Genomic DNA, 16434 nt, shown 5'->3' on the forward strand with positions numbered 1-16434 from the left:
ATGTCGGTGGCTTCGGATCGGGAGGTTAGGAGGCGGACGCTCTGGGTTCTGCCGGAGGAAGGACGTGGTCCAGTCAAGAGCATTCTCTTGGATTCCAGCTTCTAGGAGGCGTGTCTTTAGAGTGCGATGGCAGACCGCGTCGGAGGCGGCTGACAGGTCCAGGAGAATGAGGGCTGATGTTACGCCGGTGTCTAGTTGGCGCCTGATGTCGTCTGTGGTGGCGATGAAGGCTGTCTCTGTGCTGTGGTTTCGTCTGAATCCGGACTGGGACGGGTCCAAGATGTTGTCTTCCAGGTGGCGGGACAGTTGCATGTGGACGATTTCCTCGATGACCTTTGCCGGGAACTGGAGCAGGGAGATGGGCCGGAAGTTCTTGAGGTCCTTGGGGTCCACTTTGGGCTTCTTGAGGAGGGCGTTGATTTTGGTGTGCTTACAGCTTTCCGGGAATGTCGCTGTTTCAAAGGAGATATTGATGACCTTCCGTAGTTGGGGTGCGATGGCTGCGTCTGCTTTGTTGAATACTTGGTGTGGGCACGGGTCAGACGGAGATCCTGAGTGGATGGAGTTCATGACCTTGAGTGTCTCGTCGTCGTTGATGTTGGACCAGGAGGTCAGGCGGTTGACGCTAGTGGTGTTCAGAGGGGAGGTGGAGTCTGGCGTAGTCGGGGCAGTCATGGTGTTGAAGCCGTCGTGGATGTCAGCGATCTTGCGGTGGATGAAGATGGCTAGTGAGTCGCACAGTTCTTGTGAGGGCGGGATGTTGTTGGCGCTGGGGTTGGAGAGTTCCTTTACGATTCTGAAGAGCTTTTTGCTGTTGTGTGCGTTGTTATTCAAGCGGTCCTTGAAGGAGGATCTCTTGGCTAATCGGATGAGGTGGTGGTGTCTGCGGGTGGCATCCTTGTGGGCTGCGTGGTTGTCCGGTGTGCGTTCGTGGAGCCATGTCTTCTCCAGTTTCCGGCATGCGCATTTAGAGGTTTGGAGCTCGTCGGTGAACCAGGTGGCTCTCTTGTTGGCGTGGCTGTTGGAGGGTTTCTTGAGCGGGGCGAGGGTGTTGGCGCAGTCGTTGATCCACTGTCTGAGGTTTTGGACTGCGGCGTCTGGGTTGGTGAGGTCGGTGGTTGGGTTCTTGGCGAGGGAGGTGATCAGCTGTGGTCGGTCCAGTGGAGTTCGGGGTGTGGTCGAAGGCGACGTGGGAGCCTGTGGAGAAGACGGGATCCAGCGTGTGGCCGGTGGCATGGGTGGGTGCGGTGACTAGTTGTCTGAGGCAGAGGTTGGTGAAGTTGTCGATCAGGGTGGTGGAGTTGGCGTTGTTATTCTCGAGGTGGAAGTTCAGGTCCCCGAGGAGGATGTAGTACGTGGAGGCGAGTGCATGGGTGCTGGCGGGGTCGGCAATGGAGTTGCTGAACTGAGCCCGGGGTCCAGGGTGTCTGTAGAGGAGTGTTCCTCTGAGGGTGGTGTTGGGGTCGATTTGGATCCGGAAGTGCAGGTGTTCAGCGGTGTTGAGGGTGTCGTCTGCGTGGGTGGCGACCTTGAGGGTGGACTTGTTATTCTTCCTCCGATTCCGTTGGCGCGATCCCTGCGGGTGATCTTGTAGCCATCCGGGATGGCTATGGCATGTCGGGCGCCGAGGAGTCGTTCCCCCAGGTCTTGGTCAGGAAGGCCATGTCTGGGGCGGAGCTGTCTAGCAGATCCCAGAGCTCGACGGCGTGTTTGCGTGCGGAGCGGGTGTTGCGGAGTACGCAGCGGAGGTGGTTGGGTCCAGTCATTGGAGGTTTGGTGGTTCTGTTGCAGGTGAAGCTGCAGGTGTGGCAGGAGAAGGGTCCGTGGGTCCGTTTCGGGCGGCCTGGAAGCAGGTGTGGTTTCAGCTGGCATTTAGTGCGTGGAGGGTGCTGGCGTCGTAGTGGATTCTGGTGCCGTGGGGTTCGCGGGTTCCAGGCGTTCTGGCGCTGGGTGCGGTCCAGGTGCGGACGGGCGCAGATGGGCTTGCCTTAGGCGCGCCTTTTGCGCGTCAGCGGCGCGCCCGCTGCGAGCGGCCGCTTCTCGGCCTGCATATGAGGTGGCTTGGGAGGGAGGAGCAGCTGGGAGGCGGGAGCGGGGAGGCGAATGTGTGTGCAGGGGAGGGGGGCGGGGCCGCAGGGAAGCGGCGGCGGGAAAGGGCCGGATCGGGAGCGGCTGGGGGGCAGGGGTAACTGACGCACAGGGCAGAGGGGAGGGAAAAACCCAGGAAACAAGGAGGCAGCAGGGAGGCAGGAACCAGGCAGTCAGGTGATGAGCAGAGGCGTGTAAGTGACCTGCCTGCGAGCAGGGTCAAAGGTCACAAAACAGCGCAGAAAAGGTCACAAAAAACGGGGGGGAAACGAGTGGCACAGAGGTAGAAAGGTCACAAGAAAGGGCAGAAAGGTCACAAAAAACGGGGGAAACGAGTGGCACAGAAGCAGAAAGGTCCCAAGAAAGGGCAGAAAGGTCACAAAAAAAGCGGGGAAACGAGTGGCACAGAGGCAGAAAGCTCACAAGAAAGAGCAGAAAAGTCACACAAAAAACGGGGGAAACGAGTGGCACAGAGGCAGAAAGGTCCCAAGAAAGGGCAGAAAGGTCACAGAAATGTAGGGGCAGCTAAGCAACAGAAGGCAAAACGGTCAGAGAGACACGGGCCGCGAGGGGAGCAGAAGGAAAAACCGGGCAGAGACACACGGGGCAGCGAGGGAGAGAACGGGCACAGGCGGTGCTGTGCGGAGGGGGAGCGACCTACCTAGAAGGGTCAAGGGTCGCTCTCCTCACCGCGCAGCGGCCGGCCTAAATGGGGAGGTGGGAGGGAGGAGCAGCTGGGAGGTGGGGTAGCGAATGGGCAGTCAGGGGGGCGGGGACGCAGGGGACACAGCGGCGAGGGGTGACGAAGGAAACAGAAGGCAAACAGTAACAAGAATACAGGGGGAAACGAGTGGCACAGGAGACAGAAAGCTCAAATGAAAGGGCAGAAAGGTCACAATAAAACGGGGGGAAACGAGTGGCACAGAGGCAGAAAGGTCCCAAGAAAGGGCAGAAAGGTCACAGAAATGTAGGGGCAGCTAAGCAACAGAAGGCAAAACAGGCAGAGAGACAAGGCGCCGCGAGGGGAGCAGAAGGAAAAACCAGGCAAAGAGACACGGGGGCAGCGAGGGAGAGAACTAGCACAGGCGGTGCTGTGCGGAGGGGGAGCGACCTACCTGGAATTGCCTACAATGTGAGGTGAAGTGGACCAATATGAGAAGCAAACAATGCTCTCATTGGCAGGGCATCTGGGATCAAGAATGAAAACCCAAGACCATGGAAGAGAGACAGCCATGGACTAGAGAAAGAGGTAAGCTAAAAATGACAGTGAAATAATGCAGATAAGGGTAAAGGAGCCAAGATAGAGAAACCAAGACTTTATAAGTAAAATAGACGGGGGAGGCAACGAGAAAGGACCAAATCATCATCTTGAAAGACAAAATAGTATGGACATGGAGAGAAGCAAACCATGCCATTTAGAGAAGTGGATGTTTAATTATCTGTGAAGTGGGAGGAAAAGTAAGTTGAGGGAGACATCATATCCGTGTGAGAAAGAGAGAGAAACAAAGAAGCATAGCCTTGAAAGGTGCAAACCAGTACTCCAGAGGGAGGAGTAAATCATGGCATTAAATGGAAGGGGAATGCACAGAGCGGTGTGACCCATTCCAATAGAGAAGAAGTGAGGTTTGGCAGAGATGGCTGAAAAATACTGTTTAAGAGAGAAGAGAAATCAGAGAGGACTTAAGCATTGCCTCGTGGGAGAGCGCAAGCAGGGTCTAGGAAAAGACAATAGAGGTATCTGGACAATAGTTGTAACTGGTGGTAGAAGAAAGAGTAACTGCTGGGGCAGGTTCAAATAACCACCTTCGAGGGACGTAGGGATCGGGAATTATATAACAGGTTAATAACCTTATGTTATGACTAACAGGGCAGCAGAAAAATAGGCAGAGTACTGCTCATGAAGAAAGGGAAGCTGTGGGTTGAAAGGGCTTTTGCAACAAAACAGAAGCACACCACAGCCCAGGCTGAAGTGGAGTCAGAAGGCAGAAGGAAGCAGCAAACCATGACCTGGAAACTGAGGAGCTAAAACTGGAGAGAAGATAAAAGACAGCCTGTGTGGAAGATATGCCACTTATGATGACAACATTAGGGAAACACCAATTTGGGAGAAAGGGAGCTGTACTTGTCAATTGACAAGCAGAGTGTGGGCTATTTGAGGAGAGAGAAAAGAAAAATTGAGAAAAATCAGAATAGGTTAAAAAAAGAAAATAAATGCAAGATCAGTTAGCATGTATGGAAGACCAAACCATGGCTGAAACTAAGGGCAATCCAGTAAGGAGGGAGCAGAAAGTAATGAGGAAGCTGATTAAGTTAAAGGCAAAAATTATTTCCACACCTACCTCAGCTTGATTCTGCCTGCATCGGAAGCGGATGATGGAGAATAAGACAATGGCAAAGATAGTGCCAACCACAGTAAGTAGGATCCAGACATCATAATCTGGCTGCAACAGGGACGAAAAAGAAAAAAACACATGCATGATCGTGAATGACACCGACAGACAGAGGAAGGGGGGAGAGGAAGGAAAAGATTCTGAAAGGTAGGGGGACAATGATGCAGGGAGTTGAGTTGGCAACTGAGCTACGTGGAAGAGGGGGTAGAGGGAAAGATGGATGAAAAAATGGACAGCAGGGACACTGGAAACAGAAGAACTCAGGAGTAATTGACGAACATTGGAAGAAACAAGGAAATGAAAAAGGAAAGGAGGAGAGAAGGAAGGGGGTTGAAAGATGGTAGGAAGAAAGTAAGGAAGTTGTTTACTGAAGAAAATGAAGGACGAATGTACAGAAAATGGAATTCAGAAGAAGAATGGAGGGAGAGGATGTAAGAAAGAAATTAGGCAAGCAAGGAATAAGTAAATAAAACAATGAGAGTGAAGGGAGGAGAAAGAAGGACTGTAAGATAACTACATCGAAACTACAGGTACAAATTATGTATCGAGTTAGGCAAGTAAAATAGTATATAATTCGATTTTACAATACTTCAATATAATTAGAAATTTAGTCAATTTAATAATTATAACTTTAAAATAAGAGGTCATGGTTGATTTGCTTTAAGGATTGGAGTTAGTGTAAATTATTATATTTTACTTATATTAGTGTATATTCTAAACATTGGGGTTAGGCTAGAGATACTTAATTTATTAAACCATACATAAATTGAGGGTTAGGATTTATTATTGACTTTTACTATACCTTAACCAAGGGCCACGATTAGCTTTAGAGTTAGACTGTGGTCACTAATTTGCTTTCAAATAATTGAGGTTTAAGCTTAATACTTTTTTTTCCATTGTAGTGAATTAAGAGTTTTGGATAGCATTAGAATGAGGTTAATTTACTTTTAATTAAAATGATTAAAAAAATTAAGTCAAGGAATAAGTAAGGATGTGCACTGAGGTCTTCCAGGTTAACAATACATAGTTAACTTAATTTAAAACATTGAAGAGTTGGGATTGGCACATAAGGTTTAGTATAAATAATACAAATATTCCTAATTTCCATGAATTTTACTTTAATTTCAAAAGTTGGGTACACAAAGAAGGTCGAGATAGTGGAGCTAAATAGTTTCAAATAGATGTAAGCACTGAGTTGGTGGTACTTCAAGATGGTAATAAACAGCCATGTAAGGTGAATGTACTAGGTTGGAATTTACAGCATGAAGGCGGGAAAGGACGAAGAAAGGATTGAATGACACAACAAAGGGACATAATGGGATATCAATGAACAAAGAGGATACATAAAAGGAAAGTTTCAACTAGTCAGGAAAGTAGAAAGCAAGAAAAGAAAGAATGAACCGGAGAGAATGAGAAGGGGTCGAAAGAAAGAAAGAAGGCATAGCATGAAGGGAGTAAAGACCGCAAAAAGGAGAATGGAATAATATACGAAGAAAGTAGGAAACTTTGAATAAGTATCGAAGGAAAAAAGGAACAAAAGAGCAAAAAAAGGGGGTTAGGGCAGAAGTGTTGGATTGGAGCGTGGAATATAGGGAAAGCAAATCAGGGAAGAAATGGAAGGAATGGGCAAGGAAGTAATAAAAACGAATAATGGAATTAAGCTGGAGAAAATGCAATAAGCAGAGGAAATAACGAGATGCTGACAGTAAATTAATGATATAAATAGGGGAGAGAATTTAGGAGGAAAGAATGTCAAAGAAAGACCAAAGTTGAAAAGAAAAAAAATAAACACTACGGTTGGATATGAAGTAAGAAAGAACAGTGTGAATGCATTTTTGGGATATGTGACAAGCACCAAAGAGAGAAAATGTTATGGGAAAAGCCTCACCCACTTTGGCTGCTCCTTCACCTCGATTTTCACTTGAGCTTCTCTATTGTTGTTCACAACATCCATAAGGCGCTCTGCATCAGGACCCCAGATAAGGATAACAGGCTGAACCATTGCGGTGGACTCCTGCAGCTGAAACACATAGCCTGTATGGTGAATGTCCCGATTGTAGAGAACAAAAGGAGCATGCCACTCATTACATTTCGTGATGAAAGTTATCTTACTCATCAATGTTCATATCCATTCAATAGGATGTGTATCATTCTAGCATGCGCACCTATGCATCAATCCACAATAAACCCACACAAACACAAAACAAGCATTTGCAATGCAAATGGTCTTGCCTTTAGGAACTCCTTATATGTTTTTAGCTATGCAGCACATTAGCCTGGGTGCTGAAACCTCTACTGTTCTTTAACATAGAAGGAAAGTAAGCACCAAACTGTGTGACACGGCAGGTATGGGAACACATGGAGAGAAATATTGCCTTTCAGCGGACAATGGTATAGTCCAAAGCTTTGATTTTAATATAAAATCAGGGCCTTCGTGGTCATATCACTGAAAATACAAGAGTTGAAAAAAATATTAGTGTCTAAAGGTGCTTGTGGAAGACAATTTCTATGGACTGGAATCTAGATGCGACCTATAACCCTGCTCGCAGGCAGGTCGCTCCCCACGCTGCTGCACGGCTCTGCCTGCAATGTTTTTGCCTAATCTTGTATTTTTCCCCTGTGCCTCACTTGCTTTCTTGCCCAGACTTGTTTTTATTTCCCTGTGCCTGTACTTGCTTTCTTGCCCAGACTTGTTTTTATTCCCCTGTCCCTAACTTGCTCTCTTGCCCAGACTTGTTTTTATTCCTCTGTGCCTGTACTTCTCTTCTTGCCTAAACTTGTTTTTCCTTCCTGTGCCCAGTTCTCCCGCGCCCCCCACCCGTTTTTCCCACCGCTGCGTCCCTGCGGCCCCGCCCACCTGCAATCCCATTCGCTGCCCCGCCCCGCTCCCACCTCCCAGCTGCTCCTCCCTCCCACATCCCCTCATATGGAAGCCGCGTAGCGGCCGCGCTCAGCGGGGGTGCCGCTGGTGCACTTCAGGCAAGCCCGTCTGCGCCTGTCCGTGCCTGGACCGCGCCCAGTGCCAGAACCCCTGGCCCAAGCGCCCCCCACCGCACCAGACCCAGACTCAGCTACGACGCCGACTCCCTCCACGCTCTAAACACCGGCCAAGATCCAACGCTGCAACCAGGCTGCCCCGAAACACACCCACGGACCCTTTTCTTGCCGCAGCTGCAGATTCACCTGCGACAGAACCATCAAACCACCAAGAACCAGACCCAACCACCTCCGCTGCATACTCCTCAACACCCGCTCCGCACGCAAACACTCCATCGAGCGCTGGGACCTGTGGTGGAACGACTCCTCTGCACCAGACATCGCCGTAGCCATCCCAGACGGATACAAGATCACCCCCAGGGACCGCGCCAACAGCATCGGAGGAGAAATAGCCATCGTCCACAAGTCCACCCTCAAGGTCACCACCCACGCAGACTACTCCCTCAACACCGCCGAACACCTGCACTTCCGGATCCACACCGACCCCAACACCACCCTCAGAGGAACTCTCATTTACAGACCCCCGGGCCCCCAGGCCCGCTTCAGCGACTCGATCGCCGACCTCGCCAGCACCCACGCACTCGCCTCCATGGACTACATCCTCCTCGGGGACCTGAACTTCCACCTCGATAACAACAATGACGCCAACTCATCCACGCTGATCGACAACCTCGGGCTCAGACAACTCGTCACCGCGCCCACCCACGCCGCCGGACACACGCTGGACGCCATCTTTTCCACAAGCACCCACGTCACCTTCGTCCACACAACCGAACCCCACTGGACCGACCACCGCTGCATTCACTTCACCTTCAAAAAACCAACCACGCACCATCGCACCCAACAGCTGTCTCGCCGCTGCTGGAGCAAAGTCACTGAAGATCAGCTGATCACCACCTTCTCCAAGAACCCACCCACCGACCCCACCAACCCAGACGCTGCAGCCCGCAACCTCAGACAGTGGATCAACGACTGATCCAACACCCTCTCCCCACTGAAGAAACCCTCCAACAACCACGCCAGCAAGAGAGCCACCTGGTTCACCGACGAGCTCCTGGCCTCCAAGCGCGCACACCGGAAACTGGAGAAGAAATGGCTCCACGAACGCACACTGGACAACCACGCAGCCCTCAAGGACGCCACCCGCAGACACCACTACCTCATCAGATCAGCCAAGAGATCCTCCTTCAAAGACCGCCTGGATAACAACGCACACAACAGCAAAGAGCTCTGCCGCATTGTAAAAGAACTCTCCAACCCCAGCGCCAACACCAATGACATCCCACCCTCACAGGAACTGTGCGACTCACTGGCCATCTACTTCCACCGCAAGATCGCCGACATCCACGAAAGCTTCAACACCACGACCGACCCGACCACACCAGACTCCACCCCTCTCCCGAACACCAACAGCCTGACCTCCTGGTCCAACGTCAGCGACGTCGAGACACGCAAGGTCATGAACTCCATCCACTCGGGATCACCGACAGACCCGTGCCCACACCACAAACTTTAACTAGGCAGACGCTGCCATCGCACCTCAACTACGGAAGATCATCAACATCTCCTTCGAAACAGCGACATTCCCGGAAAGCTGGAAGCACGCCGAAATCAACGCCCTCCTCAAAAAGCCCAAGGCGGACCCCAAGGACCTAAAGAACTTCCGGCCCATCTCCCTGCTCCCGTTCCCGGCGAAGGTCATCGAGAAAATCGTCAACATGCAGCTGACCCGCCATCTCGAAGACAACAACATCCTGGACCCGTCCCAATCCGGTTTCAGACGAAACCACAGCACCAAGACAGCCTCATCGCCGCCACAGACGACATCAGGCGCCAATTAGACAACGGCGAAACATCTGCCCTCATGCTCCTGGACCTCCCGGCCGCCTTCGACACGGTCTGCCATCGCACTCTAAAACACGCCTCCAAGAAGCCGGTATCCAGGAGAAGGCCCTCGACTGGACCACATCCTTCCTCTCCAACAGATCCCAGAGCGTCCGCATCCCACCTTTCGGATCCAAAGCCACCGACATCATCTGCGGCGTCCCCCAGGGCTCCTCCCTCAGCCAGACTCTGTTCAACATCTACATGGCCCCCCTCGCACAAGTGGCCTGCCACCACAACCTCAACATCATCTCCTATGCTGACGACACTCAGCTCATCCTCTCCCTCACCAAGGACCCACGCACCGTCAAAACCAACATCCACGACGGAATGAAGGCCATCATTGACTGGATGAGGAGCAGCCGTCTGAAACTGAACTTAGACAAGAAGGAGGTCCTCATCCTCGGACCCAACCCCTCAGCCTGGGACGATTCCTGCTGGCCAACCACTCTGGGGACAGCACCAACACCCACCGACCACGCACGCAATATTGGATTCATCCTCGACTCCTCCCTCTCCATGTCCAAACGCCGTCTCCTCCTCCTGCTACAACACCTTCCGCATGCTCCGCAGGATCTACAAATGGATCCCGACCGAAACAAGAAGAACGGTGACACAGTCCCTCGTCAGCAGCAGGCTGGACTATGGCAACGCACTCTATGCCGGAATCCCAGCCAAACACCTACGACAACTACAGAACATCCAAAATGCCTCCGCCCGACTGATCATCAACGTCCCCCGCCGCAGCCACTTCACCCCCCACCTGAGAAACCTACACTGGCTCCCTGTCGACAAGAGGATCACCTTAAAACTCTTCACCCACACACACAAAGCACTCCACAATGCCGGACCAGCCTACCTGAACAACAGACAAAACCTCAGGCGGGAGATCCTTCTCCTATCTCGCCAAGGCCTGGAAAACCTTTCCTACCCACCTACGGCAGACCGAAGACCTACTCGCCTTCAGAAGACTCCGCAAAACCTGGCTCTTCGAAGAGTAGAGAAGCCTCAACCCCCCCACCCCCAGCGCCTTGAGATCCTGGCGACCAAGACGCCAACGACAGACGCAGAATCAATCGACGCCACCTTCCGACGCGCAGTGGTACTTTTGATTAAAAACTTTCCGGATCCAGTCTGATGCCGCCAGGGGGTAATTCTACGGTATCTAGAACTAACTGTTTCTTTAAGATTGGTCTGCCACCACAGAGAGGTTTCTGACATCCAGGGGTGACAGCCTACGCTGTTAGGAGGTTAGGAACAAAGCCTGCTCTAGAGAGGGTTTTTCACACCCCCTCCAACAGGACGACCAGTAAATTAGCATCCCAAGGCAGGGAGTTTCAAAAAGACCATTGCCTTTGGTATGCAAATCTGGTTTCCCTCAGAGGTGCGGGAATGCCAACTTCCCTGACCAGGGCCCATTTCATGCCTGGACAGGCAGGAAAATTAGTAGTCAGAAAGGCGTGTCCACCTTCAGGCTAGTTCCACCCCTAAGTAATCTACTTGTTGTGGATACTTAAATTAAGAATTTGCCCTCTTGGTGATGGCAGAATTAGGAACTATGGGACAGGGTTATGCTAGCTTCTTCCCAGGAAGTGGTCTTATAGGTGGCGTAGTGACCCCATTTGTAAGTAGCCAATTAACTATTATTTTTATTTATTTTTTTAATTTTAAGACTTGTATCGTGCAAAACTAATCATCCCCAGAGGATCTCTCGGCATGTTTGGCAGCAAAATGCACACCGCTGATCCAAGAGTTGCGATTTTAAAACAACCACGTTTTTAGTAGCTTCTTAAAATGTTTCGGCTGGAGCAAGCACGCAGCTCATACGGCAGGCGATTCCAATGGAGAGGGCTAGATAAGAAAATGCGCGTCCTTCCATTTTTGTTTTCTTGATCTTGCATGGACGGAGTAGGTTTTTATTACTGGACCTTAGAGCGCGCACAGGGGTGTAGGCTGTAATCTTTCTCCTTAAATAAAGAGGGCTGATCCCCTGTCGTGCTCTGAACACCATTACCAATAGCTTGAACAATGCTCTCTTCTTTACAGGTAACCAGTGCAGTTGTTGCAAGAGTGGGCGAGACGGAGTCCGCCATGGTTTATTAAGAACCAGTCGTACAGCTGTATTTTGCACCACCTGTAGCCTTGCTGCAAGATCTTCTCTAATGCCTGTCAAGAGCGCATTGCCATAGTCAAGTCTGCTGACTAGTAGAGCTTGTACTAGGGTCTTTCTATCACTCATAGGGAGCCATGGGAAACATTTCTCAGCATTCGGATGATACCAAAGCAGGTTCCTGATACTGCTTTTACATGCTCCTCCATCGAGATTTTGTTATCGATCCATATACATAGATTCCGTGCATGTGTCTTAGGATTTGGTGCCTCTCCTAGTTCTGATGGCCACCAGTCTGCGGACCATATCTCTGTTGCTTTCCCAAATAGGAGGATCTCCGTTTTGTTGGAGTTTAACTGCAGGAAGTTCTGATTCATCCAGACGGCAATTTGCAGCATACAGGACTTAAACTTGGCTTTCGTCTGAGCTGGATTTGTCTCGATGGGGACTATTACCTGCGTATCGTCCACATACGAGATAGTCTCAATACCACAGGCTCGAATAATGGAAGCCAAGGGAGCCACGTTGATGTTTAATATAGTGGGGCTTAAAATTGAGCCCTGTGGAACGCCGTTGTCTACTGCCATGGTCTGAGAGACAAATGTGTCTAATTGTACATATTGAGTTCTGTTGGTCAGAAAACTCTGTATCCAAGCCCAGGCCGCCCCTCCGACACCAATCTCCCGCAGTCTATCCAACATGACACGATGGGAGATGGTGTTGAAGGCTGCCAAAAAACCTAAGAGCACAAGCATAGTGGGGGACCCTCTGTCTAGTGCCATCCTGATGGTATCGATGACCTCCACTAATGTCGCCTCAGTGCTGTGGGCCGGGTGGAATCCTGATTGCGAAGGATCAAGTAGACTATGCTGTTCCAAATATAGCATCAGTTGCTCATTTACCAAAGCCTCCAAGACCTTCGAACTACTCGGAGAAGTGAGATTGGTCTGTAATTTTGCAGCTCCATCAGGTCTGCTAGCGCTTTTTAAGCAAAGGTTTTACATGAGCCTTTTCCCAATTCCTTGGGAAAGAGGCTGTATCCAAGGAGATATTACAGACCTTAGTTAGAGAGGGAGCTAGGATAGGTGCTAGTTCAGCCTTTTTAAATGGCAACACCGGGTCTGTTGCAGCACCTGATTTAGTTTGTGCCAGCAGAGTCTCCACTTGCTCTATTGCAATGCTTGCAAAAGAGTCTAATCTAGATAATGTGGGATCTCTCCCCAGAGGGGGTGACCCGCTGGATACCTTTCCTCCTTCCAGAGAGCAATATATCTTGTCTATTTGTTCCTTAAAATTGTTTGCTAGATCATTACATAATGTTTGGGTAGGTGTAATGGATAGTGTATTTACTATAGGATTTGTGAACTCCTCAAGTGTTTTAAAGAGCTCCTTGGAGGAGTTGTTCGCCTCGCGTATTCGCACCCTTAAATGATCTTTCCTTGCCATATTGCAATTTATAAAATAGATTTTATGCGCCGCTGAAAAAGCCTGTATATCCTCACACCGTTTGGTTTTTCTCAATTTTCTTTCTTTCCCTCTGCAGTGGGCTTTTTCCTTTTTAAGAGTCTCGGAGTACCAGGGGGCTGAGTTCTCTCTATCCCTCGTTCGTATTGCTCTAAGAGGTGCAATAATGTTTTATTAAAGTGTCTACAATAGAGGTCTCCCATCGACCTAAAGCCTTGTCACTGGTCTTGACTTTCTCAAAAGAAGGGGGCCTGAAAGCTTGACTAAACGAGTCCCGGGTGACTTTCCTCCACGCTGTTCGTGGAATCACTCTACAATGGGGCTTATTGCCACTGCCTGTAGCCTTCCAAGTAAAAGTAAGGGCACAGTGGTCAGTCCCCAAGGGGGATCTGTTGATAGATCATAGTTGGCAATGATGTTATCCAGGATGTGGCCTGCTTTATGCGTGGGCTCATAAATCCTCTGTGAGAGAGCCCTAAAGACTCCATTGCAGATAACAGACCCTTAGTGTCTGAGTTTGCAGGTTCGTCAAAATGATTATTAAAATTGCCCGCCAGAAAGAAAGGCTCACATTGTGAAATAAAAGGGACAAGGGACTCCAGTAGTAAGGTGCAAAAAGTTTTATTATTTTCTCCGGGGGGGGGGGGGGGGGGGGGGGGGGTTTGAAGGGGGCAGGGTGGCTGCGCGTCCGGGTAAAACCTGCCTTTTATGCCCCCAAGGTTAGCCACTAGAGCTCTAACCTCTAAGATGGCCGCCGCAGTTAGGATTCCCCTTCCCTCCTCCGCAGCCTCTCTCCACTCAAACGCCTGCGTAAAGCAGACCGCGGTGGACCGCAGAGTTGCCCTGCGTCTTCCTCAGTTCAGAAGTATGGTAAAAGGTAAGGATAAATATGCCTGAATAGTCAGTACTTCAAAAACAACTCATAACAAAAACACAGTGCAGTTTTAAAACCGAAGCGTAAGGTACGCTCCTGCCCCTCTAAAAATTCAGGTTACAAAAAATTTGCAGTTCTTGACCTGCCGCCGAAGCATGGATCCTTTATCCATTATCTTCCAGTCCCCTTATGCCACTAATTCTAGTATTTAGGGGAGTCCCTGGCACCAGAAAATGAGCGCCTGCCAACTTGAAAGAAGATGGACACTGAAAAGCCACAAAAGCAAGAAAAGGGGAGCAGCTACAGACTTGGCGCCAACTCTTGTCTGCTGCCCTCAACCATTACACCAAAGTCAACTTGTCCTGAAGGTGCTGTACCTCCAAAATCCTGGGTGGACTGCCAGCCTTCCTCCAAAGACCAAGGAACTCTTGTGGAGTAGCGGAGCAGCTTCCCTGCACCCTGCAGGCACACCAAGAAACCTGGGAGGAATTCCAACAGCCAAAACCAGACAACGGAAAGCACCACTGCACCCGAGCTGCCAAGCCAGAGTCGAAATGGGCCAACGGTCCACCTTGGGTCTGCCTACTGTGAACTTCCAAATTCCACCTCCAGCCTCTTTGTGCAGGCCCCGTCTATCGCAAGTGTCTCCGGTGACAAAAACCTGATGCCTCAGAACACTTGAGCACCCTCCCGCCCCATCCCATGAAGAGAACCAAAGGTATCTCCAAGTACCCTAGCATCGCGAGACATGAGCCCCCTTGTTGGTTCAGTTACCAGACTGGCCTCTCAGGCCCTGCCTGCAGCGACTTTGTGAACGGACCAATCCTCACTGACTTACATGGGGCACCCAACACTGAAATTAACCTCTGCACACGGTCGCCACTGTGCTTCCCGAGGTGACCTGTTGGTGCTGCTGCGGATCTTGCCCCATACTCGCCTTAAGTCCTGACAATTGGTCCCGTAAGTTGCTATGAACGACCTGTATGCTGTATATTTCTTTCCTCCATAGGATAACATTATTGCTTCAGAATTTGCACTGAAGTGTCGCATTTTGAAAACGAAAACATTTTTATCTCCAAATGTACTTACCTGATAAATGCCAAAATTATATAAAGGTAAGTGCTATTTTTTTCATTTGGTGTGGATCTGCTTATTGAGTCGTGTGTATTTATTGACTGTGTGTACTGCAGATGTCTAACACTCCTCTATGATAAGCCGAAGGCTTCTCAATCACACTATCCCCTAGGATAACACTTTGGGATTGCTAGAGCAAGCCTCTTTCCACTTATAAGGATACCTGGACTCTTTGCACAGTGTAACTTTTTTTGGTATACTATATAAAGAGCCAGCTTCCTACAGGCCAATTCTAATATTATCCTCTCTAAGGTCCAATATGGCTTCAGGCAAGGTTTTGGTACGGTTGAGCAGTGTCTGAATCTCTCCTTGATTATCAGTAAGTACACCAAGGCCAAGTAGGGCTTGTTACACCTAGCTTTCATGGAATTGTTGTGTGCTTTAGATACGGTTAACCAATCCAAAGTACGGGTTATCCAGGGAAATCTGGGGGTAGAAGAACCCCTTATTACCCTTCTTCGTCACCTGCATTGGGACACTTCGGCTAAGATCCTGTTTGGCTCAAGAGGGAATGTACACCATCTATTCTATGTAATCAGGGAGTTCGCCAAGGTTGTATTTAAGACACGTTTTTTTTTTTGCTAGAGGAGAAATAGGATTTTTCAAGGGCATGCACTCGATCCATCTCAACCCTCCTATGTGCAGACAATGCTGCCCTTATACCAAGGACAGGAATTAGCCTACAGAGAGCGTCAAGTCAAGTCAAGTTTAAATTTGTATAGCGCACTACTCACCCAGAGGGCCTCAAGGCGCTTGACGGAGGGGGGGAGCTTACTTATCAAATATCCAAGTTTTAAGTTGTTTTCTGAAGGAGAGGTGGTTCTGTGTGAGGCGGAGGTGGGTGGGGAGGGAATTCCAGGTCTTGGCTGCTAAGTAGGAGAAGGATCTTCCTCCCATGGTGGATCTCTGGATGCGTGGAATTGTGGCGAGGGCCTGATTGGACGATCGAAGTTGGCGGGTGGGGGTGTAGAAGGACAGGCGCGTGTTGAGGTATTCGGGTCCTAGGTCGTAGAGGGCTTTGTGTGCGTGGGTGAGGAGATGGAACGTAATTCTCTTGTCGACGGGGAGCCAGTGGAGGTCTTTCAGGTGACCGGAAATGTGAGCTTGGCGGGGGATGTCTAGGATGAGTCTGGCTGAGGCGTTTTGGATGAGTTGGTGTTTTTTCTGTAGTTTGGCTGTGGTTCCGGTGTAAAGGGTGTTTCCGTAGTCTAGTCGGCTAGTGACCAGTGCATGGGTGATCGTCTTTCTTGTTTCGGTGGGGATCCAGCGGAAGATTTTGTTGAGCATACGTAGGATGTTGAAGCAAGATGATGATGAGACGGCGTTGACTTGTCTGGTCATCGAGAGGGAGGAGTTCAGGATGAAGCCCAGGTTACGTTAGGCTATTTAGGAAATCAATTTAGGAGCGTTTTAGCGTCTAGTAAAATTTTACCGTTTTTATTCTGGGGGCTGTTTTTAGAAATTGGGAATTGAATTAGCAGGCACACTGACAC

General features: G+C 49.9%; 1 protein-coding gene across 2 annotated transcripts in view; it reads right to left on the minus strand.

Moving 5' to 3' along the window:
* The window catches only part of RNF43 (ring finger protein 43), a 515152-nt gene that overhangs the window by 128174 nt on the left and 370544 nt on the right, over positions 1 to 16434 (minus strand). For both annotated transcript variants that reach the window (XM_086954645.1, XM_086954646.1), the window contains exons 4-5: positions 6367 to 6498; positions 4428 to 4529 (exon numbers count right to left, since the gene is read on the minus strand). In XM_086954645.1, the coding sequence (XP_086810771.1) occupies positions 4428 to 4529; positions 6367 to 6498 (234 nt within the window). The remainder of the gene's footprint in view (positions 1 to 4427; positions 4530 to 6366; positions 6499 to 16434) is intronic.

This window comes from Lissotriton vulgaris, chromosome 2_1 (assembly GCF_964263255.1).
Source record: "Lissotriton vulgaris chromosome 2_1, aLisVul1.2, whole genome shotgun sequence".
NCBI classification, from domain to species: Eukaryota; Metazoa; Chordata; class Amphibia; order Caudata; family Salamandridae; genus Lissotriton; species Lissotriton vulgaris.